This window comes from Lepus europaeus, chromosome 3 (assembly GCF_033115175.1).
Source record: "Lepus europaeus isolate LE1 chromosome 3, mLepTim1.pri, whole genome shotgun sequence".
NCBI classification, from domain to species: Eukaryota; Metazoa; Chordata; class Mammalia; order Lagomorpha; family Leporidae; genus Lepus; species Lepus europaeus.
This window is the reverse complement of record NC_084829.1, coordinates 66,389,201-66,415,506: the sequence shown is the minus strand read 5'-3', so window position 1 is coordinate 66,415,506 and position 26,306 is coordinate 66,389,201. Positions and strand designations below refer to the sequence as shown.

The following is a 26,306-nucleotide window of genomic DNA, read 5'->3' as shown; positions in this document are numbered from 1 at the left end:
TCTCCTGTCATGGGGCTCCAAATGAACCATTCTTAGTTTCTCTATTATTCCTCCTCTCTCTTTCTCTCTGTCTCTCTCCTTTATGGCTCTCCCTCCACACACACATTTCTACTGTTACAATGCTTCCACTTCAAAAATTTTATTTACTCATGCACATGAATATGTGAGACATAAACTTTACCATTTTTATTAAAATAAATATTCAAGAAATAACTCAATATCCCTAAAGATTATATTTTCAAAATCCAAATATTCTTACCTGATCGGCAAGCAATGTCTACATCCTTTTCAAAGTCTGTCTGTAACAAAAAATAATAAGGCATAGATCATCATTTAACGAAGACCTCAAGTGCATTTTACTAATCAAATTATCTGAAATGCACAGATATCTGACTAGGCAGTACCAGTTAATTGTTTTGTGCAAAGCTTTCAAAAGTATTTCCTAGAGACCAAATGTTGAATAAAATCAATGGAAACATGGAATAAAAATTTTAATAAAGCAACACAATACCTAGTGTCATCTTTAGTCTGGAAACTGACAATCATATGTAAAAGAACAGGATTGTATAGTAATTCCCTAACCATAACAAGTAGATTAGTATTTGCATTATCAAGAATCTTCTTAAATGCTTTTGACAATTATTTTTAAATACCCAATCTGAATATAATTTTTGTAATGCAACATCTTAAAATACTTGTTTGTCAAATCCTTAATATTCAAACTAGGCTCTTCTAATGATTCATTTTCACTGAAATGTGACAGCAGGATTTCAGGTATAGAAACAAAATTAAAGATTAAACATTATTCATCTGACCTAGAACCTGCTAAGGTTTAGCTCTATCATCATACTTCCCTTCACTTTCTTGTTCATTTTTTAACAAATGAGCTGATTTTTAATTGGCAAAATTAAATTTGGTTGCCTTAAATAAGTTCTTCCAATTATATACCTTTACCCAGAAATATTTTACATATTTTAAAAAATATTTTAAGTCAGAGATTTGAGTAATTATCTCTTTGCTCTTAATAAGAAAGTAATGATTCTTTCTCAAGTCCTACATAGATCATTTAGCCTATTTTTATGTCATGCAGGCCAAAAAAAGTTACTAGCAAAACAAATCTAAAAATTTTAATATTTAATCCCTGCTTTTAATGATATTGTTTGAATCCTATCTCATTCCTAAAATACACAGGAGTGCTTATGTTTAAGTATCCCTTAATTCCAGTCAGAGCGCTTAGGAAAACTGACTTTTCACCAGAAGGGTGGCTACTTCTTAGATTTCAGAACAAGCTTCTCGTTGGACCCACCAATGATTGGGTCTCATCCCTGAGATTCTGATTTAATTGGTTTGGTGCATGATTTCTTTGTTGAGTCTATTGTGCAATCAAGGCCCAGAACCATGCTTCTAGAGTAGTACAGGTTCATAGTGTTATAATATATTTTTAAAAGGCTACATACAAACAATTATCCCTAACTCCATGCAGGATGAAAATATTCTTCATTGTTACACAGAACCCCAATAGTCAACCTTACAGGGAGCTAAAAAAAAAAAAAAAAAAAAAAAAACAAAAAAACAAAACAGACAATCCAGGCAGAATACTTATTTGACCTTAGAATATTCCAAATCTGTTACTGAACTAAAGCCAAAGTCACTCAAAATGGGGTTTTGCTACTAACTTACAAGGATTTTTGTTTATCCCTTTAAAATTCATGACTTCATTAACAGAGGGAAAATAAAAGCTCACCATGATTTGAGCATGCCCATTAGGAAAAGAACTTGAAGAATCAGCATTGATTGGATCCTGACAGTTTCTCAATCGACATCGAAATGCATCCTGAACCTGTGGGAGGGAAAAACCACATTAATTTTCTTCTTTGTTGATAGTGACTGACACTGTCTATATTGATAATCAACTAAAAGAAACTGGTTATCTGTGCTTTTATGATCTAATACCCATGTTGTTTATTTCTTAATACAAAAGCAGGTGCACCTGAACTTTGCTCTGTGCCAAGGCAATATGACACTTGTCATCATATGTAGAAGAAAGTATAAGGAACTCCTTAGCTCTTAAAATGGCTCTATGTGGCTCAACCTCAATACTTGTTCCCAGAGAGAATATTTATTTCTACTGTTGCAAACAGTAAGTCTGTTTCTCAATGATAATTTTCTATTTGGGATGGCATAATCCTTATAACGGCTTTAAACTTTGTGAAAAATGGGGTAATGAGTATCTTTCGATAGGGATTGCTGTAGGAATTTTCCTTTTATGTTTCATGTAAGGGATCTTTGGGGAAACCATTTCTAGTCTCCTTCAAGTGCTATGTGCCCTGATGCAAAAATAGAGCACGATGAAACAAAAGAGAAACAAAACTGTTCTCTACTTCTGGTTGATTGTCTCAGAAACAAATTACTTAGCACATCTAATCTTCCTTCATATCTATTTATAATCATATAGTGAATGAAGAGCAAAGGAAGTTCTGAGAGCTTTACATTGAGTCCTTTAGTAAAGAATGAGACAATATACATGAATGGCTGAATAACAAACACAAGAAGTAATTGGCAGTTACTCTGATCAGATGATGCCTCAGCAGCAGCACATCCATCTCACTTCCTGTGGTTCATTAGGCTCCTTACAAGCTGTTGACAGACATCTCCACAAGTAGCTATTATGCCAGGTCAATGGCAAGGTCATTTTACTAGTACTTTGTTTCCCTGGCTTCATAGAATGCCTATTCCCCTTCTTTGTTGTAGCCACTTTTATTGAATGAAAAAATAAAGCACAGACTGTGTCATATTTCCACTATTTTACAGAAGCATCATTATAGAGATTGCCAAGGTAAACATAACTGATCTTTGATATGAGCAGCACAAATATTAAATATCTTGTCACTATTTTCATGTGAGAGGGGCATAATATACACATTACCCAGAAGAAAAAAAAAAAGCAAAGAACACTGAGCTTATTGTTTTAGGCTCCTTCCTTGTCTATCACTCATTTCATATCATTAGCATCCTCTCTCCCAAACTTCAGGATCTGGAAAGTGACACTGAGTGTAATCACCACCATAGACTGGCCAGTCAGTCCAAAGAGACTTCCATTCACTTCCTTTCTCCTTCTCAGGTTCTGTGCTGGTGACATAGTCATAACGGTTGTGAAATAAGGGGCTGAGGAATGGACTCAGCATACTCTGGCCACCTTTCCACTCTGATTCTAATATAGGAGACTGTCTTTTTTTAAAGATTTTATTTATTTATTTGAAAGTCAGAGTTACACAGTGAGAGAGGAGAGGCAGAAAGAGAGAAAGGTCTTCTGTCCGCTGGTTCACTCCCCAGATGGCCGCAACAGCAGGAGCAGCGCAGATCCAAAGCCAGGAGCCAGGTGCTTCTTCCTGGTCTCCCATGTGGATGCAGGGGCCCAAGGGCTTGGGCCATCTTCTACTGCTTTCCCAGGCCACAACAAAGAGATGGATTGGAAGAGGAGCAGCCGGGACTAGAACCGGCGCCCGTATGGGATACTGGCGCCGCAGGTGGAGGATTAACCATGGCACCAGCCCCATGAGATTGTCTTTTAAAAGAATGAGGAATTGTCTGATATAAACTCACATGGCAATTTTTTCTTTCCTGTTTCAAACACATCAGTGAAAGTACAGATATAGTGAAATATAGCCTAATCACCTTTTATTGAAGAATTTGTTATTTAATATTTAGGGCAAAAATCACTCTGCTTTTCCCAGTGAAGGAGATACGACAAAGACAAACTAATTATTATTTTTTTTTTAGTTGTGAATGGTTTTAAGCTTATCCTGTTTAGATCAAGAAATCATGGTTGTGGGCAATTATAATCAAAACAGCATGGTACTGGTACAGAAACAGATGGATAGACCAATGGAACAGAATAGAAACACCAGAAATCATCCAAATATCTACAGCCATCTTATATTTGATCAAGGATCTAAAACCAATTCCTAGAGCAAGGACAGTCTATTCAACAAGTGGTGCTGGAAAAACTGGATTTCCACATGCAAAAGCATGAAGCAAGACCCCTACATTACACTTTTTTTTTTTTTTTTTGACAGGCAGAGTGGACAGTGAGAGAGACAGAGAGAAAGGTCTTCCTTTCTGTTGGTTCACCCCCCAGTGGCCACTGTGGCTGGCGCTCTGCGGCCGGCGCACCATGCTGATCTGAAGCCGGGAGCCAGGTGCTTCTCCTGGTCTCCCATGCAGGTGCGGGGCCTAAGGACATGGGCCATCCTCCACTGCACTACTGGGCCATAGCAGAGAGTTGGACAGGAAGAGGAGCAACCAGGACAGAATCCGGCGCCCCAACCAGGACTAGAACCCGGTGCAGGTGGAGGATTAGCCTATTTGAGCCCTGGCGCCATCCCTACATTACACCTTACACAAAAATCCACTCAACATGGATTAAAGATCTAAATCTATGACCTGACACCATCAAATTATTAGAGAACATTAGAGAAACCCTGCAAGATATAGGCATAGGCAAAGACTTCTTGGAAAAGACTCTGGAGGCACAGACAGTCAAAGCCAAAATTAACAAATGGGATTACATCAAATTGAGAAGTTCCTGTACTGCAAAAGAAACAGTCAGGAAAGTGAAGAGGCAACTGACAGAATGGGAAAAATATTTGCAAACTATGCAACAGATAAAGGATTAATAACCAGAATCTACAAAGAGATCAAGAAACTCCACAACATCAAAACAAACAATCCACTTAAGAGATGGGCCAAAGACCTCAACAGACACATGAAAAAGAGGAAATGCTAATCGCCAACAGACACATGAAAAAAAGTTCAGGATCACTAGCAATCAGGGAAATTCAAATCAAAACCACAATGAGGTTTCACCTCACCCCGGTTAGAATGGCTCACATACAGAAATCTACCAACAGATGCTAGAGAGGATGTGGGGAAAAAGGGAAACTAACCCACTGTTGGTGGGAATGCAAACTGGTAAAGCCACTATGGAAGTCAGTCTGGAGATTCCTCAGAAACCTGAATACAACCCTACCATACAACCCAGCCATCCTACATCTTGGAATTTACCCAAAGGAAATTAAATTGGCAAACAAAAAAGCTGTCTGCACCTCAATGTTTATTGCAGCTCAATTCACAATAGCTAAGACCTGGAATCAACCCAAATGCCCATCAACAGAAGACTGGGTAAAGAAATTATGGGATATGCTCTATAGAATACTATACAGAAGTAAAAAAAAAATGAAATTGGTCATTTGCAACAAAATGGGGGAATCCGGAAAACATCATGGGGAGTGAAATAAGCTGGTACCAAAGGGACAAATATCATATGTTCTCCCTGATCAGTGACAACTAACTGAGCACCAAAAAGGAAACCTGTTGAAGTGAAGTGGACACTATTAGAAACAATGACTTGATCAGCCCTTGTCCTGACTGTCAAGGAACAACTTAATACTTTATCCCTTTCAGTATTTTTTTTTGTTCTACTTAATACTATTGGTTGAACTCTGTAATTAACACACAATTATTCTTAGGTGTTTAAATTTAACTGAAAAGTGATCCCTGTTAAATATAAGAGTGGGAATAAGAGAGGGAGGAGATGTACAACTTGGGACATACTCAAGCTGACTTGCCCCAAATGGTGAGTTAGAAACATGCCAGGGGATTCCAATACAATCCCATCAAGGTGGCATGTACCAAGGCCATCTCACTAGTCCAAGGGATCAATTTCAGTTCACAATTGATCATAATGGCAGGAGTAAGAGTCAAAGGGATCATATAAACAAGACTAGTGTCTGCTAATACTAACTGATATAAATAGAAAGGGAGAGAATGATCCAATATGGGAAGTGGGATACACAGCAGACTCATAAAAGGGCAGATGTCCTAAATAGCACTCTGGCCTCAGAATCAGCCCTTAAGGCATTTGGATCTGGCTGAAAAGCCCATGAGAGTATTTTAGGCATGGAAAGCCAAGACACTGGCAAAAAAAAAAAAAAAAAAACACATACACACACAAAAAAAAAACACCAAAACTTAAATGAAAGATCTCTGCGAGTGAGTTCCCAGTGGAAAGAACGGGCCATCAAAGAAGGAGGTACTTTTCTCTGAAGGGAGGAGAGAACTTCCACTTTGACTATGACCTTGTCTAAATAAGATCGGAGTTGGTGAACTCAAAAGGCCTCCATAACCTTGGCAACTCAAGAAAAGAGCCTCAGGTGATTACTGACGCCACAAACAAGAGTGTCAATTGTTAAATCAACAACAGGAGTCACTGTGCACTTACTCCCCATGTAGGATCTCTGTCGTTGATGTGTTGTACTATGTGAATTAACAGTATAAATAGTACTCAAACAGTAGTTTACACTTTGTGTGTCTGTGTGGGTGCAGTCTGTTGAAATCTTTACTTAGCATATACTAAATTGATCTGTTGTATATAAAGATAATTGAAAATGAATCTTGACGTGAATGGGATGGGAGAGGGAGTGGGAGATGGGATGGTTGCCAGTGGGAGGGAGGTTTTGGGGGGGGGAAAGCCACTGTAATCCAAAGGCTATACTTTGGAAATTTATATTTATTAAATAAAAGTAAAAAAAAGAAATCATGTTGTAGGTTATAAAGTGATACATTAATAATCAAAAATTGGCAATTTGCCAGATCATCATATTTTCTATTATGCGGAAATTTGAATTGGGGAAACCACTAAGAAACTATATCTGTTTTTAGGAAAAATAATCTTTTTTAAAATATTTATTTATTTGTTATTTGAAAGTCAGAGTTACATGGAGAGAGGAGAGAGAGAGAGAGAGAGAGAGAGAGAGAGAGAGGTCTTCTATCCAATGGTTCACTCTCCAATTGGCCGCAATGGCCAGAGCTGCGCCCATCTGAAGCCAGGAGCCAGGAGCTTCCTTGGGGTCTCCCATGAGGGTGCAGAGGCCCAAGGACTTGGGCCATCCTCTACTGCTTTCCCAGGCCATAGCAGAGAGCTGGATCAGAAGAGGAGCAACTGGGACTAGAACCGGCACTCATATGGGATGCTGTTGCTTCAGGCCATGGCATTAATCTGCTGAGCCACAGCACCCGCCCCGGACAAAATAATCTTAAGAGCCAGTGTCAGAAAAATAGGTACATATTTTCTGTTTATGCCCCAAATGCATCTACTAAAGTAGAACAATTTATAAAGTAAGATAAATGATATGTTAGAAATGTTGCCTTCTGGTAGCTTGTCATAAAAAGATTGCTTCCAAAACTATTTGTAAATATCAGCATATATAAAATATGAAACATTTTGGTAATATCAAATGTTAATTTGACTGGCCCTCGCTAATCACTCTATTTTGAGACCTTCAGAGTTTAGTTGTCAATGATATTTCATGTTTACAAGAAAATATGGACAAGCAACTTCTGTCAGTTTCTCTGCAAATTCCACTATCTAAATGTTCGAGGAGATACAAAAGAAATCTAACAGTTGCTTAGAACACAAACATACAAAATCAATACTTTCAACTACCACACTCCAAATGTGAGAGTGGATTAAGGGCATTTCTACAACAGAGAATGATGTCAGCTTCATGAATCAGTCAATGATGCTCAGAAGAAATATAGAACAGAAAAGCATAAAAAGTCTCCAGTAAATTCAAGGGCATTTTAATGGTCATATAAATGCCACATTTTAAGTATTAGATTCTCTGGCACTTTTTAGTGCCTCTGATACCCTAGTTCAGGAAGATTTTCAGGAGACATTCCACTTGATTCCAAATGCTCCATTTAATTAAAAGAAGTTCCTCAAAGTTCACTGGGGCAATCTTGATGAGTTGGCCTTGAATATTTGTCCAACACTGTCAGGGAAAAATGATTAGACTACACACTACACTTTGTTTATCACAGAAGATGCTGCTGCAGACAAGGCAGTGCTGGTACAAGGATCCACAACTATTTGGAGATATTTTGGAAATTAATTGAATTTCCTATGAGGTACACAGAGTTTTGTCTTTGGTGAATCTATGTGAATTGTGATGATGAAAAATAACTGGAACTCTAAAATAACCAAGTTTAAATGACCTTAATTCCAGATAAGGTAGAAGCATTAAAAAATTTAAAAAATAGATAAAACGAAGCATTAAAAAATTTAAAAATAGATAAAACTGCACTCTATATCCAATTATCCCATCCTGAAATTAAAATCTTCTATTCCAATAATCATATTAATGCTAGACAATAATGGTCTTTGATTTCATATTTATGGAGAAAAAAATTATTTTATGTAACAAACTTAAAATTTGTTATTAGGTATTAAAAATCATTATAATTTGGAATTTTCATGAAATTAACATTTTTTAAAAGCTACATATGATTAGTAGATACAACTTGTAAACAAATCTACCAGGAACAATTAAATACTTAACATAAAGTATGGCAGTTAAAATCTAGACTTCAAAATTTCTTCTTTTTACAATATTCTGCAACACATATTTCACATCAAATGATAGGCAAAGGGTTAAATATCCACGGGAATAGCTAGGGACAAATATATAACTAGCCTTGGAGTATTTGGGGAAATTAAAGGAAAATCTTATGGCATGTTGTAAAGCAGAAAAAAAAGTGACAAAAATCATCTTCAGAAATAAGGTGAAATGAGAACAATAAGCCTTGGGGGTTGTCTCATGAGGAAGGATGCAGCTCTACCACCTAAGTTGTCTTGACTGGCTCCTGCCGGCAGTAGCTCTCAACAGCCTTTCTTGTGCATGGATTCCTGGCTGACATGAGTTCAAAGAGGTTTGTAGGGGCATGGCTTGAGTCTCTCTCCCGTGGGGAGAGGGATTCGGTTCATCTCAGCAGCAGCAGGCTGAACGCTTCTCAATTGGTCCTTCCTCCAAAGGCAGCTGGCAGAGTTTCACTGTGAAGTCAGTGCCAGATTTAGAGATTGCTGGGGAAGCTCACTGAGCCATGTTTGGCAGTGTCGCAATTTAGAGAAACCTGCAGCAAAGAGCTACAGTTTGAAACAGGCTCTGCCTTTGTCTTCTGCATTGCTCAAACCTGTGCCTCCACTTTTTAAGAGGAGAGTTTTACCTGTAGTTTTTCTTCTTGACTTTTGAGTCTGAAGGATCATTTAAAGTTAGGAAAGTAAATAAAATTATATTCTGGTAATTATTTGAGTTTGTTTCCTTGGAGGCAGGAGGGTTTCTTATATGGTCTACTTTTTTTCCCCCTGCATCTCACATTTACTATTGTTTGTGTTGTTCATATTTCAACAAATGGCTCAAATCTTAAAAATCATATCGAATTTTGTATAATCTAGTCATTGAATGAGTAAGATTGCTCTTAGTTTCATATATATATTATGCCAGTCAGCATAAGCAGCATGAATAATTTCACATTATGATGCATTATGAAAGTATTACATGACATTTCTGATAGCTGAATAAATAAATGAATAAATTTTTGTCATTTATTATCCAATGAAGAATAATATGGACTGCGACCTCAAATTTCAGACATAATGATTTTCTGTTGAAATTCTCAAACACCTAAACGATCTATCGTGTAATCTCTGAAATTGTTTTAGCTTCCTAATTCCAAAATACTCTTTTACATCAGCTTGAGGGAAGGGGGGTATTGAATATGCATTTCTCTAGGTGATGTTTCACCATACATCATCTGAAAAAAAATGTAGTCACATTTCTTCAGAATGCAAATAGGAAAGAAGAAAGGAGAAATTATAAGCCATGTATCACAAGCCCATGCCTTCATGGGGGGATATTTCATTTCAGCCTTGGGCCATTTCCTTTGAGACACACATTATCCCAATACCACTGATAAGGACTCTGGTGCCCAGAGAGCTTAAGTAATTTGCTTCAAGATCATTACAATAAGTGGCAGAGCTGGGAATGGAACTGGTTTGTTTGAAGTGAAAGTCAATCCTGCTTCCACAGCACCACTCTATTCCCCCTTTACGGCCTTACTGATAAAAGAACAGGATAGTTTAAACAAAGGAATGAATCCAAAAATTATTTTCAGCTTACCAGGAATTAAGTTGTTATAATCTAACTTTTAGGATTTAGTTAAGATATGACACAACTAGATCAGTTTTTACTTTAAACCTTTATTCAAGACATATTGAACTTATTGTTAGCAGTTTTTCAATGCTGCATTGCGGGAGCTTGGCCATCTGGAAGGAGAGAAAGGTGAAACTTGCCCGACCACATGCCTGTGTCCAGGAGCTCTATGCACTGCAGACAGAAGCACTGTGCTACTACTCAGAGTGCAGCACAGCTGGGAGAGCACTGCAAGGCTCCCAAGAAGAATTTTGGGTAACAGCAAGCTGTGATTGTATGCTCTCTGGCAGACATGCCAGAGTTTTGATCTCTGTGATAGCAATGCCTGGCAGGACTCATTCACTGAACTCTTGGGAAGGCATGCTATCAGTATGACGTTTCTCTCACCATTGCATTACCAGCTATTAAAAACAAAGGACAGGGGGATGCGCTGTGCCACAGCGGGTCAAAGCCCTGGCCTGAAGCGCCAGCATCCCATATGGGCACTGGTTCTAGTCCCAGCTGCTCCTGTTCCAATACAGCTCTCTGCTATGGCCTGGGACAGTGGTAGAAGATGGCCCAAATCCTTGGACCCCTTGAACCCTTTTGGGAGACCTGGAAGAAGCTCCTGACTCCGATCTGTGCAGCTCTGGCTGTTGCAGCCATCCGGGGAGTGAACCAGTGGATGGAAGACCCCTCTCTGTTTCTAATTCTCTCTGTAACTCTTGCTTTCAAATTAATAAAATAAATATTTAAAAACAAAACAAAAAAACAAAGGACAGTGGTGTCCAGGATCCCATCATTTGCTTTATGTCTCTTGGTGTTCTATGTTGTCTAAAGAAGAATCACACTCTGTACTACTCACAACAGGTTCCATTCCATGTAAGACATATATTAGTAATTTGTAGCTTCCTCCACCTGAAACCTTTACTTTCTTAATCCTCCAACCTAGTATCTCCTCAGGTCCTTGATAAGTTCTGAAGTCTCCTAACAGCTATGCCTTCATCTTCAAACACTAGCTGATTATCCTGCCCCATTAGTCATTGAGGGCACAGATACCTGCTTCCATACTAATGAGTCAAACTTAATTTCTCTAAAAATGGTCAAAACGTAATTTTCATACAATTTGTCATTTCAACTGTGTGCTATATGGACTCTTCATATTGTTGTCTAGTTATTTCATTATTACTGTTTTCATTTGTGTTTCTAAGTAGTTTCCTTAGGAACATATTGATTTTAGATTATATAGGTGAGAATGCTTGTATGTTGTATATATTCATGACCGCATGCTTACAAATCATTTTGACTGTACTCCTTACAGAAATAATAAAGCCAAATGGGAAACTGGTCAAAATGGGGGTGGCTGGGGGAGGGGAGGAAGGAAGAAAACAGTTCATGCTTATTTTAAACCTTTTGGTACAATATAGCTTCACAGGGTTTGAAGGATTCGGGGACCTCATGTGGGGCTGCATAGATCTCCTGCCAGTGCTTCGGAAAGAGGAAAGAGGAGCTTGGCCCTGTAATGGATGCCACTGAGCAGCCACAGGATCCTCACACACAAAATTATCCATTTAAGTACTTTCCTTTTTCCCTTCCTGTTAGTGAAAGTGTTTTATTGTAGCTTATTTTGTATCACAATCTTGTTATTTTCCCTGTCTGACATCAAGCTGTAAGATTGTCTTAGAGCCAGGATCAGCCAGAGACAGAGATGAGAAGAATGTGCAGGCACCAAGAAAGTGGTCTCCTAGCAACAGTAACTATTTCAAAGGTTCCATAACTCTTGTGTAGTTTCAATTTCCATAGCAATGTGGAGAATAGTAAATAGAATGTGTTGTTACCTGCTTAATCCAAATGAATTCTAATCAACAAATGATGCATAAATGAAGAAAACACCTATACTTGCTCTATTAGATTTTATCTTATTGGCTATATTATAGATTATTAGTTTCTAAGATTTAGGTTTTGTTGCTGAAAGTAATGTGTTGTGATAAATCAGACAGTTTAATTTTTAAAATTCTTCTCTCATTTTTTTCTCTGTTTATGGAAGCATGCTAAAGTAATTCAAAAGAAAAAAGTATTCCAGAAGGAGAAATTATCTTTTCAAAAATGTACCATTTAAGAAATTTAAATATTAAGATATTAGGTCAGAAGATAGAACAAATAGTTATGTTATTTTAAAAAGCATATTCAATATGCTTTTTTATCAATTGGAATATAATTAAGTTGGCACAACCAGAGTGATCATTTCTTCCTTCACTCCTGATTTGAAATGATTTTAGTATTAACACTGAACTCACTAAACACAAAGGCACTTTTAAATGAATTAGGCTTCATAAACACCATACTCAAAATACCAGTTTGTATTTCATTTCTTTTCTCTTTCTCCTACCATAAGGTTATATTCCTCCATATGTATACCTTACTCCTCCATAAAAATACAGCACAAGTAAATATGGTTAAAGCCTTTTAAATTCATATCAGACTAATCAATAAAAACTAAAAAGAAGGCCGGCGCCGCGGCTTAATAGGCTAATCCTCCGCCTTGCAGCGCCGGCACACCGGGTTCTAGTCCCAGTCGGGGTGCCGGATTCTGTCCCGGTTGCCCCTCTTCCAGGCCAGCCCTCTGCTGTGGCTGGGGAGTGCAGTGGAGGATGGTCCAAGTGCTTGGGCCCTGCACCCCATGGGAGACCAGGAGAAGCACCTGGCTCCTGCCATCGGATCAGCACGGTGCGCCGGCCGCAGTGCGCTGGCCGCGGCAGCCATTGGAGGGTGAACCAACGGCAAAAGGAAGACCTTTCTCTCTGTCTCTCTCTCTCTCACTGTCCACTCTGCCTGTCTAAAAGAAAAAAAAAAAAACTAAAAAGAACCAAATTACATATCAAAATACATAGAAATAGGAATTTTATATATTTATCTACTCAAAAAATCTTATCCTGCTTATATATTTTTAAGAGAGAAGAATTATCTTGAATTACTGTGATGAAAATATCTGAATGAAAATGTACTCAAGACAGAACTGTTACTCCTAGGATCTCCCTTGGATTATCCGGCAGATTAACAGATATGAGTTCTTACCCACTATTTTACAAGTTTCTATGTAATCCATTTTATTTGGTTCATTTTTATTGAATTCTAGGTTACAGGAGATACAGAGGATATGGGAAGATGCTTCTTCCATTTTAGATGTGATTAACGTTTGTGCAATATGACCACAAGTAATATAAGATGGATCCATTGCTAATATCAGGAAATATATATTTAGGAAGCCAAAAAGAATTTCTGTGAGTCCAGGGAGGCATATAAAGATATTTTCCTTGGACTTTGTAAACCCCTTTCAAACAAAGGCCTTTTGTCTTTCAGTAACAATTTTCCCTTAGGAATTTTGTAGGGGACTTGTCTTACAATTAAAATCTGCTCTGTGTATGTGTAGTGATATTATAGGAGACTTTTAAAGTTCAGTTCAAGAATATGCAAAATGTGGTCTTTCATTTCAATTTTGGAAGTAAAGACTGTTGTGACAATCTGCTATGAATTTATCAGCTTTAAAATCATTTAATTTGAATTAATCATTGAAAATGTAACAGTAACCGAGGCAACACTCATGTTTTTACTCTCCATTAATACAGAAAACATGTATTTACAGACATTGACTTTAGCGGAAGCATTTATTTAATGATTTGATTTAATTACCTTTAAATCATGTTTTTGACAGTTAATAGTCCAATTAGCTAGTAAGGAAAAGTTCTGAATTTTTGTGACAAGTATTTTTCTTCATATAAACAGCAAGATTTGATAATAAGCCATTATAAATCTGTCACTTAAAAACCTGCCTATTTTGATCATAATAAGACTATCTAGATGTTTATTTCTGAAGAAAAAGATGCTTAGGGTGGGCTGTTTGCCTTGTGGTTAAGATGCCAGTTAAGATGCTTGAATCTCATACTGGAAAGCCTGGATTGCAGTCCTGGCTCTGGCTTCCAGTTCCAGCTTCCTGCCAATGCACACTCTAGGAGGCAGCAGATGATGGCTCAAATACTTGGGTTTCTGCCACCCACCTGGGAGAGCTGGACTGAGTTTCCAAATCCTGGCTCTGGGCCCTGGCTTAGCCAAAGCTGTTGCGGGTATTTGAGGAATAAACTAGGAGAGGGAGTCTCTCTCTCCCTCTTTGCTCCTTCCTTCCCTCCCTCCCCCTCTTGCTTTCTCCCTCTCACTCTTTCTCTAATAAACATAAGCACAGCTTGAATAAAGATGGGCTCTTTTGTACCCTTTAACACCTAAGATATTAATATCTTACTAAAATTGCATGCAGGTATGTAGAAGTATCTTACTGACAACATGCAACCATTCCTCCCTAACTGTCAATCAAAGGACCTCCAAGGTTCCAATCATAAAGTAATGTCAAAGAAGGGGTCATGTTGGCTACCCTGATTTGATTGCTACACAATGTTTACATACATTGAAATGTCATACTGTAACCCATAAATATGCAAAGTTATATTTAAAAATGCATTATGTGTCTACTCTTTTAGGATAATTTTGCTATTTAAACATATTACAGATTATAATACAAACCACCCACAAGATAGTTATAGTTGGAGAAGAACATAATCCAAGTTGTCATTTCAATTTCCTTGTAACATTTACTCCTTTGATTTATAAAGAATTTGACACTTGAAAGATTTTTAATGTTGATATTGTAATGAGGTTACAGTAGGGCTTGGCAACAGTAAGGTACACCAGATTTTTAAATGAGACACCCTTCATACCTTTGCAATGTGAAGCCACTCTTCATCTGTTTTCATCATAGAATGTTCCTAGAATACACCTGTGGGTTTATTGCTGACATGTACCTTGTTGAAAGAGTTCAGAAATACTGTTCTCCACATTTGGTATGTCAGGTAAAAGCTTTTGGTTGCCTTCACATAGGATTGTAAAAACTATGTGGTGTGTGCTCATTTGTACATGCATCTCTTTGCAATTGTACACATCACAATAAAGTTCCCAAACAAGCTATATAATGTAAAACGACAGAGTTGACTCTTTTCTCAGAGTTACTAGCATAGCACTATGTCAGCCTTTCATCCATTCATTCCCATTCATCCCCAGAGTAAACACTAAAATGACTCATAAACTTTGTAAATACCGTGTCAGTGCTTGCAAGCATTCAGAATAATTTTCTCATGGTGGGAAAACATTTTAACCCTAAACAACTCAAGTCTGAAAGCTCTTGCTGTTCTGGATAGATTTGGCATCAGTTAGTGTCTCCCTTCATGAAGGATGATTTCTTCCCTTCTCTCATTGCTGACAATAAATCTCAATCATAACCCTGAGAAATTCTGTGATTGTCCGTCCACCACTGTTAAAGACAATGACTGTCTGTCATACCCTACTGTGTACATTTCTCATATTTTCTGCACATAGACGTGCATATCAAAATTACTACTTTTTAGTGACTTTAACCACATTTCATATGGAGACAAAAGTAGTATTCATTAATCTTCAACATTTCCATATAAAATAAAATTAGTTAATATGAACGAGATTGTGTTGTGTGTAGAAGCATGAGATAATGAGGTTAAGAAATATTATCGTCTTATGTGTATGAATTTTTCTTTTGAAAAATTCTACCTCACCTTCTTAGCCACAAATTTCTCTAACAGCCTGATGTATGCCCATCACTCCACATGGCCTCTCCTGAATCTACTATCCTTGGTTTGTTTGGTTTGTGGCACTTCCAGTTGTATTTTCCTTTGTATAGTTCCATCTGTTTTAATTTGTCACTTTCAGAGGGCCAGGACCCTTCTGAAATATATCTTAAAAGTTCCCTGCTGCTCTGGCTCCTGAGTAATTGTCATTGGGAAACATTAGCTTTAATCTGAAGATAAAGATATTAAAACAAAACAGCATATATATTAGCAAGGAAATACCCATTCATATCTCTCTCTCTCCCTCTCAAGAATTGTATTTCCTACCTCTCTCCGAAGAATGCAGTGGACCATGACTATAACAAAGCCTTGCAATGAATCAAACACAGCAAAAAGTATTTGAAACAATATGGAGCGTTTATCAGTCATAGCCAGAACTGCAGACATCCATGTCAGAGCCAGAAGGGGCAACACCACACAGGAGCTCCAAAGAGATGCCCTGTTGAGAGACAGAGAAAGCAACATTACGTAGCTGCATGTCATGCCCCAGGACATAACCAAACCCCCATTCAACAAAGCATTCTTGTATGTGGCACCAAGACCATTAACTTGGAAACCACAAGGCAGATAACATTTATCTTATAGACTATTCCACAATAATTACAAAGGCAATTGCCAATTATAAATATTTAAGTATGGTCTTAACTCTAGTATTAGCAAACACAGTTTTTTTTTTTTTTCATCATAGCATTTTCTCACATGCACTGTAAAAGTTGTGTAACAAGAAGATGTAAATGATTGGGACTAACATGGCGTTACTGGCGGTGGTGGCTGACAAAGCTGTTGTTGAAACTACTCCACACTTGGCACATTTGAGCGTCAAACCGCTATGAGGCTCACTCATCTGACTGCAAACAAACAGAACACCCACAAAAAGAACAAAATATTGAATTGTCACCAAAAATAGTTGCTGCGTTAAGTTAGATCTTAAATACAATTTCATGCAGAAAGTATATTTATCAAAGATGAATGTCCTAGGACATTTAAAAGATGCATTTACACTACATATTATCTTTATAACATTTCTCTTTTAATAAGATGGGCCTTTGTTGCATGCAAAGCTATTTCCATTTTTTATACCACAAGTGGCCCTTGTGTCTTCAGATCAAATTTGTCCAGTATACTGAATTAAACATAAGCATGTTCTTGTGTAGACACACAGTGAAAACCCTTTATTCAGACCCTTGTGAGGACTGTCTTCAAGAATGTTCACTGTCATTTGCAGAAGGCACATAAATTAGTTAAAACTTTTTAAAACATAAATAAACATTTATTTTAGAAGTTCAATATTGGAAGGTATACATCTTACAGTTTTCAATTGTGGAAAAATAGCTTTTATATCAACAGGTTCATATTTTGAAATTTCTTCTAGCATCAATGTATTTTTCATATTTTTGCATGACCTGAATATAGGGGCTGATGAAACTTGATGAAATATTAGTTGATAATAAAGAATGATAGTTTGTTTGCTTTAATACAACATAATTATTGAGTTCAAAATACTATTTCTAATCATTTGTTGTAGACTCTGACCTCACAGTATTTGAAAGGTCTTTTTTGGTTAGAGGATTTTGGCAGTAAATCTACATTTCCATTTACTATATCCTAGAAGCAAAATCTGCTACATGGAAAAAAGTTTATACACATTTTGCTTTAGAGAATTGTTCATTGAAAATAATGTGTTTGTTAGATCATAAACCTATTAGGAAAAACCAAAAACAAATTACTTTAATCAAAATTCAAAACACCTTGAAACAATTTTCTGCAGTCTGCTTCCCTAGTCCATTACCCATGTAGTCGTGTTTATGTCTAAAATACGTTTGCCTTGTAGGTTTTCAACATAATGTCATAGTGAGCTTCCTTGCTTTGTCTATAACAAAAGTGGCAGAACAGAGAAAATTGTAATATGCTTATAACTTAGTTAGTTTAAATAAGTGTACATATTTGTGAATAGTACTCAGATGAGATAATAAATCTGAAAGCTATGAAGGAAGTGGATTCAATAGTGGATCCTGTGAGAAAAATACAAGAATTAAGTGTTGTGTATGGATGGGGGGGTACGACACAAAATGACTTACTCTGCTAGTCCAAGTCAGGCCATATGGACCAGCCAGACACATGAGTTCAAACTTGTAAAAGAATTCATAACCGAGACCGGTGCTGTGGCATAGTGGATAAAGTCACCATCTGCACTGCCTGCATCCCATGGGGCACCAGTTTGAGTCCCAGCTGCTCCTCTTCTGATCCAGCTCTCTGCTATGGCCTGGGAAAGCAGCAGAAGATGGCCCAAGTCCTTGGACCCCTGCACCCTCGTGGGAGACCTGGAAGAAGCTCCTGGCTCTTGGCCTCGGATCAGCACAGTTCCGGCCGTTGCGGCCAGTTGGGGAGTGAACCATTGGGTAGAAGACCTTTCTGTCTGTCTGTCTCTCTCTCTCTCTCTATCCTACTCGCTCTGTATAACTCTTTCAAATAAATAAATAAATCTTGAAAAAGAGAACTCATGACCAATAGTCCATTCAGTTTAGTTTACAAATACATCATTGAGCAAGCCAAAGTGTTTGGAATGATAGACTCCCAAAGGGCTACCTTAGCTCTTCATCTCCACAGTGGCTGCCCATCAGCTATCTATCTGGCCCCAATCTCACATTAATTGGGATCCTCACCCTAAGTTAATGGGATCCAGACATCTGTCTTTATTAAACTTCTGTAGATTATTCTGATTAATTGACCTCCACTGCTCTAACTATACATTTGAGCTTCTTCAATGTTTTAAAAGTCTGATATGATTAGTTTGTAAATGCATGGTTTTATTTATTTTATGTACATATGTATGTATATCATGTATTTACTTCAGATGTAGAGTTACAGATAGTGAGAGGGAAAGACAGAGAAAGAGGTCACACTCTAAATGGCTGCAATGGCCAGAGCTGAGCCAACCTGATGCCAGGAGCCAGGAGCTTCTTTTGGGTCTCCCACGTGGGTGCAGGGGCCCAAGGACTTGGGCTATATTGTTTCCCCAGGTCATAGCAGAGATGGATTGGAAGAAGAGCAGCCGGGACTCAAACTGGCACTGAGGCAGAGGCTTGGCTTACTACCCACAGCACTAGCCTGATGGTAAGTTTTTAAAAGGTAGCAATTTCAGGCATGGAAAGCCAAGATACCATAGGCATTTATTGGTTTCTTTACCAAAGAATATAGGCTATTTAGGGTTTATACTTGGAAAATGAATATGATCTTTCTCAAATTAAGGATATTTTATTTCTAGGTTCTGAAGTAAGATTGAAAAGCCAGATTACTGAAAAATAATTTTCAGTTCATGATTTAAGCAAGTATTCTATCCTGAAAAACTATAATTTAGTGTAAATATTAGTTTTTCTGACAAATTTTAAAGTAGTATTCAAAATGCTTATTTGTTTCTAATGGAGATATTTTGAAGCTGATTTTTTTTTTTAGCTTTTTTTTTTTTTTTTTGACAGGCAGAGTGGACAGTGAGAGAGAGATAGAGAGAAAGGTCTTCCTTTTGCCGTTGGTTCACCCTCCAATGGCTGCCGCGGCTGGCGCACCGCGCTGATCCGATGGCAGGAGCCAGGTGCTTCTCCTGGTCTCCCATGGGGTGCAGGGCCCAAGCACTTGGGCCATCCTCCACTGCACTCCCTGGCCACAGCAGAGAGCTGGCCTGGAAGAGGGGCAGCCGGGACAGAACCGGCGCCCCGACCGGGACTAGAACCCGGTGTGCCAGCGCCACAAGGCGGAGGATTAGCCTAGTGAGCCGTGGCGCTGGTGAGGCTGACTTTTAATTATGCTTTTTAATATATACTTCCCTTAACCAGAGCTAACTGTTGAAAACTATGCCTGATGCTAACTGTTTGGACACATTTGGCATGCCATTATTGGATGTGAGTGATGTAAAAGAAAAATAAATTTCCCAGAGGTGTAACATGTTTCTCAGTTTATATGACCTCCATGATATTAACGTGAAAAATATGTAGTCTAGATGCTAAATTGAGTTGCTACAATAAAATAATTTCATTGATATAAAGAAAATTATGCACTTATAAATTAAAAATTTCAAAGTTTAAAAAACATTAAATTGACTATTTGTTCAGTTGTAACCAATATCCACTCGTGCACTAGGGTAGGAACATGGGTCAAATCACTACTGTCTCTCCAAGTCCTGTCTACTCTCATTATTACTACAAGTCTTCTAAAATATAGGTTCTAGTTCTTTTTCCAATTTTCTTTAGGAAAAATCATTTATCTGATTTATTATTATCTAAAAAATTCATTGGAAAGAAAATGTGGCTCCTTCTATTTGGAAACATCTCATGAAATTTATAGATGATCTTAGTAAATTAGTTTTCTTAATATCAAGTAAGAAGGTAAAGCAATTTAAAACTATATGTAAGAAAGCACCATTGCAGAAAATTAGAGAAAGTTAAATTTTCTAAGATATTCTAAAAAACACATGCTATTTTATTTTGTTTTTATTCTTTCTAATTATCATTTATATAAGATGTAGTATTATTTGCAATGAATCCTCCCTTGGTAAATGTATTTTATGTATTAGAAAAAACATAATATGGTTTAGGTATTATTAAGCTTATGAAGCTGCATACTACTTTAAAATTTTATTGCATTTATTTATTTATTAATATAGAGAGAACAAATTTTTCATTCTTTTAAAGTGAATAAGCAATAACTACACTTGGCCATATCAAATCATTCATTATAAAAAGAAGACAGGAACAAAGAAATAGACAAGAATAGGAGAAGAAACATCTTTGTATTATATTCAGTGCTAAATAATACCAGTTTCATAAGAAATTGTTTGTATGCATGTACATTCAAACAACCTGAAATGGTCAATTTTTAGAGTTACAGAAACAAATTAAATTAATCAACTAGCCTCCTGATAATGTTTCTTTAGTTAATTTTGGTTATCTGTTCTTTCTTTTTTTTTTTTTTTATTGACAGGCAGAGTGGACAGTGAGAGAGAGAGACAGAGAGAAAGGTCTTCCTTTTGCCGTTGGTTCACCCTCCAATGGCCGCCGCGGCTGGCGCGCTGCGGCCGGCGCACCGCGCTGATCCGATGGCAGGAGCCAGGTGCTTCTCCTGGTCTCCCATGGGGTGCAGGGCCCAAGGACTTGGGTCATCCTCCACTGCACTCCCTGGCCACAGCAGAGAGCTGGCCTGGAAGAGGGGCAACCGGGACAGGATTGGTGCCCCGACCGGGACTAGAACCCGGTGTGCCGGCGCCGCAAGGCGGAGGATTAGCCTAGTGAGCCGCGGCGCCAGCCATGGTTATCTGTTCTTCACTGAACTCTTTATTACTATCCTGAAAGCTTCTCTGTGAACTAAAATTGGCATTGAGCATTCATAGATTTGAAAAAAGTTTCCTTCAATAATACCTTGTAATAGAGAAAAAAATTTTGATCTGCATTTATTTAGCTTACCAATGCATTAGATATTATAGAAATACTTTTTAAAAACCTAGAGATATGAGGCCAGCATTGTAGCATAGTAGGTTAAGCCTCTACATGCAGTGCTGGCATCCCATATGGGCACTGTTCAAGTCCCGGCTACTCCACTTCCAATCCAGTTCCCTGCTAATAGCCTGGGGAAGCAATGGAAGATGGTCCAAGTGATTGGGCCCCTGCACTCAGGTGGGAGACCTGGAAGAAATTCCTGGATCCTAGCTTGGATTCACCCAGCTCAAGCCATTGCGTCCATCTGAGTGAACCGCCATTGCGTTCATCTGAGTGAACCAGCGAATGGAAGATCTCTCTTTCTGTTTCTTCCTCTCTCTGTCTCTGCGTGTTAAATAAATAAATAAATCTAAAAAAAAAAAAACAGAGTCATTAATTTGTTAAGCTCTTTTCTGCTTTGGAAACAAGTATTTTGCTTTTATAACATTGAACATTTATGTTTCTCAACAGTGGCCTTTGAATTAAAACTTGGTTTACCCAGTGAGAAATATTTAATGCTAAAGATACTTTTAGAATTAGAAGTTTCAACATTTTAGTTGTCTTCATTAATATACAGACTGAATATTTTCTTTTTTTTAAGATTTATTTTATTTATTTGAAAGACAGAGTTACAGAGAGAGGTAGAGACAGAGAGAGAGGTCTTCCGTCTGATGGTTCACTCCCTAATTGACTGCAACGGCTGGAGTTGCGCCTATCTGTAGCCAGGAGCCAGGAGCCTCTTCCAGGTCTCCAATGTGGGTGCAAGGGCCCAAGCACTTGGGCCATCTTCTACTGCTTTCCCAGGCCATAGCAGAGAGCTGGATTAGAAGAGGAGCAACTGGGACTAGAACCGGCGCCCATATGGGATGCTGGCGCTTCAGGCCAGGGCTTTAGTCCGCTGAGCCACAATGCCGGCCCCCTGAATATTTTCTAAATTCATAATGGGATGAATCAAACTGGGCCAGGGAAAAATCATACTGACTCTGAAATTAATAAATCCTCAGTATTGCACTCATTTTGATTATCCTTTTTCGTCCCCTTAACATCATAGATGATAAAATAATGGATTCCTGATTGATATTTATAGATCTTTGATTAGAGCCTGTCCAACTTAGCTTCCTCATTTCACTCATCACAAGAATTGCCACTGTTTGTTGAATGAATGCTTGCCATTTGCTAGGTATCCTAATGAATATATTATATACACAATATTTCATACACATAATGAGGTAAGGATTATTTTCCTAATCTAAAAGATGAGGACACTGAGTATCAGAGAGGTGAAATATGCCTAAACACACACACACAGAGCTAGAAAATTGCAGAGCTGGATACTGAGAAGGGCTTTCTTTGATTTCAAAGCATTATCCTAACCACTAAACACCTCTGTTTATATTGCAGAGTTGTTTCTGTACTCAGTACTCAGAATGACCAATGTATCCTATGCAGAAGTTATTGAAAGAGTTATTTTCTCAATTCCAACCACATGTGGTAGACTAATGAGAGTCATCATATGAAAGCTTCATTTCTAAATGGTATATAAAGCTCAACACCTCTACCAGGTTCAAGTCTTCCTATCAAGGATCCCATTTCACCGACAATGAAAAAGTCTCTAAATGATAACTGATCTCCCTTCAAAAATGAGCTATCATGATGTTTTTATCTCATTGCAATTTTAATGTCTGACATGAGTGAGATCAACATTTTATACTGATAGCAATTAACTCTAGTCTTTTACTTGGAAGAACATATCTGGGTTACCTTATTTTATAAATTATTACACAGATTATAATAACATAGAAGACCTAAAAATTCTCACCAGCAGGTGATCAAACAATATTAATATTGAATAATGCCATAAATTATGAAAACAAAGGGAATAATAACAAGAGTATGTTTTGAATGGCAGCACAGTTTAACAGAAGGGAGAAAGCTACAAACTTTTTATGACACAAAAGGAAAATCAAAGACATTAATATTTCATTCAAATTTCTACAAGTTTTTTCTAAAGTGATGAAATAAGCTTAAAAAGCTGCTATCAATTTGCATATGAAATGTTATTAAGTCACTAGAGTGATATTATAACAATGAAATTAAAATAGATGCTTTACTAAATTTTAAAGTGGTTAAAATGGGTAAGTCAAATTATGAATAACTCTCGAGCAAGTTATAGGCAAAATTTCATAATGAATGAAAACATCTAACAAGAATAGTGTTTGATAATTTAGTTCTTCAAGTGAAGATTTTTCAGATATATAAATTTATGTAAATATATAATAAACCAATGAAAATGTAGTATTTTCACTCTATTTAGATTTCCTTATCCTAATTCACACCTGTTACACATGAACACTGGGTTAAATCTATCTTCTGTCCTTGTGATGAAAAAATGGAAGGACTTCAAAACTCTTACTTAAGGATAACTATTTTAAATCTAGTTTTCTTGTCTGAGAAGATTTCTTCATGTTCTACTGATTATTTCTATGTTTTTGGTAACATTACTCAAAAACAGCACATTGCAAACTTTGGAACAGCAGAATCTACCAGACACACTAGTACATCAAGAACAAAATACAAGCACAGTGAAATGCAGTCAGTGATGATCTGGAATTGAAGAACGGGATTCACTGGTAATGTTTCTTCAAAATCCACCAATTGCAGCTTACCCGGCTCTGTGTTTGAGCTTTTTATCTAGGATCCCATCTCTGGAAACAAGTTTATTAAATACCAAAATGCCAATCACCATGTTGACCTGTCAAACAGAAACAAAATTGACTTTTCAATGATTTTGAAGAGAATCAGGTCCCTTTTTCTTCTGAAAACTCTATTCAATCAATTTATAATCACTATAGAGTTATATACTCACAATAGTAGTGATAGGCTGCATATCCCTCACATTTTATTAAGTGCATAAAGACATAAGGAACAACTTAACAGTGGTATTTTATTTCAAAGTTCAAAAAAAAAAAACCTTAAAGTACATTTAATTTTCATGCTTTGCAGTTAATATTGAGGAAAGCATCTTTCAATTGTGTAAGTTTCAAATGGCTCCAAACGTCAATCTGGAATTTTTTCCTAGTCAACCCTAAATAAAATCAATTGACTAAATGAAGTTTACCCTATACCTGAGAGGAAAAATACTTTGAATCTCAGAGTAGGAGGCTTGAGTGAAACGTTGGTGGAAAATGGAATTAAGAGATAAATTTACTTTGGTACAAAAAAATGTATGAAATTTATGTACGCGAAGGGCCTTCAAAAAGTTCCTGAAAATTTTGTATTATGAAATATTTTGTAGAGTTTTAGAAATTGTTTGCGCTAAAATAAATATATCTTTGCATTTCATTTTTTCCAGAAATTTTCTGAGGTGTGCTAGTAATTGTAGCAGCTTGTTATGATAAGAACCCTCAGTTCTCTAACTGGCTAACACTTCCTGATAAAAGAATCCACTGCAGCAGAGAAACCTAGACAATCAGGGAAAAGTGTTTTCTTTTTGCCTTCCTTGTCCCTTTCCTCCAAGATTGCTGGGCAAAAACCCTTCCACCTCTGCCAATGCAGATAGTAATAAGAAGTTGAATCTAATTGCTGATGGAAGAAGGTCCAAAGCCCAACTGTTCAGTAAGAACCTAACAGGTGTCATTTTTCATAGTTTCTTGACAGGATACCTCTTAATCAAGAGAATAGTGATTCATCTTTGACCTTCTCATTATTTGAACTAATAGAAAAAATGGATTCCATGGATTCTGCCGATCTACAACTTAATCACGAGGGAATTAATCACCACTCCAAAGATCATTCTTTAGTTTTCAATTATACACATGTCTTTGTTTCCTCATGCTGGGGTTATATGCATATTAACCTGGTAGCTTAGGGAAATGATTCAATTGATTAAATAAAAATTCAGTGCAGCAAAAACGTATCTACTAGCTGTGATTTCCCTGTGCTCTTCTCTAGTTTTCATGCCTATAGTGGTTTTGTTTCCTGGTGATTCATGGACAATTTCTGCTCCCTGTTACAGCTTTGGGGAGGGAAAGAAACACTTCAGAGGAAGAAAAAAATCACATATCAGGATTATTGAGAAAGATATCACAAGCTTCTAGTTTTTAAAAATTGTTAAAGAAATCAAAGGGTAATTTTCCAACTAGAAATCTAATTGCATAGTGATGTGAATCTCTGTATTTAATTCAGACCATTTCTTTTCTCCCTTATTTTCTTCAAAGATTAGTAATCAGCCAGTGGGTGGTGGGGGAGAAAAGAGAAAGAGAGAAAAGAGAGACAGGAAAGGAGGGAGGGAGAGAGAGAGAAAAAAAAAGTTGCAGGTTACCATAATGGAAATTTTTAAGGAATTAGTTTGGGAATAAAAAAACCAAATGCTTAGATGTTTATGCATTACATATGGCAATGGTTCTCAACCAGGGTTTATTTTGACTCCCAGGATCAGAAATGTATGGAGACTGTTTCTGATTGCTACAACTGGAGGATGATACTAGTATTGTAGAAGGTGGAGGGTGGGCTGCTGAACATCCTAAAATGCACGGGAAAGCTCCCATAACAAAGAAATATCTACTTCAAAATGTTGGTATCAATGAGGTTGAGAAACCCTACTATGTGTACACACACACACACACACACATAACTGAAATTAGTTAGAGGCAGCCCCAAAGACATCTTCCTATCAATAATTATCTAGATTGTATAGAACACTATAAATGTGAAATGATAATAAATGATGAGACTCTATACATTAAACAAGTAGTATTTATCAAAATTCACTCAAATTTCTTCACAAATCTGAAATTACTATAAGAGAAATATCATACTCCCAAGTCTAAAATTTTTCAGTATTTAAAATAAGAATATTTAAGATAACAAAAGACTGAAAGCAACTGCTATTCAAACCAGATTCACTGAATTTTAAGAATTTTAAAATTTCTACATAATGAATACATTATTAAAATTGTCACTCTAACTGACCACAGGTTTTTTTGTTTGTTTTTGCTAAGAAAATAAAATAGTTGATTTTCATGTTTACCAGGACAACAGCAGCTGCAGGTCCAACAAAAGCATAGAGTAGTCCTCCTTCAAGAGAGAGCCAGCAGCTGGAAATGATA

The 26,306-nt window shown here is 37.1% G+C and overlaps 1 protein-coding gene across 3 annotated transcripts in view; it reads right to left on the bottom strand.

The window, feature by feature from the left end:
- The window catches only part of ADGRB3 (adhesion G protein-coupled receptor B3), an 862,679-nt gene that overhangs the window by 41,897 nt on the left and 794,476 nt on the right, over positions 1–26,306 (bottom strand). For all 3 annotated transcript variants that reach the window (XM_062187566.1, XM_062187568.1, XM_062187567.1), the window contains 6 exons: positions 26,228–26,294; positions 23,865–23,950; positions 16,483–16,581; positions 16,001–16,172; positions 1,745–1,840; positions 260–299 (listed from right to left, as the gene is read on the bottom strand). In XM_062187566.1, the coding sequence (XP_062043550.1) occupies positions 260–299; positions 1,745–1,840; positions 16,001–16,172; positions 16,483–16,581; positions 23,865–23,950; positions 26,228–26,294 (560 nt within the window). The remainder of the gene's footprint in view (positions 1–259; positions 300–1,744; positions 1,841–16,000; positions 16,173–16,482; positions 16,582–23,864; positions 23,951–26,227; positions 26,295–26,306) is intronic.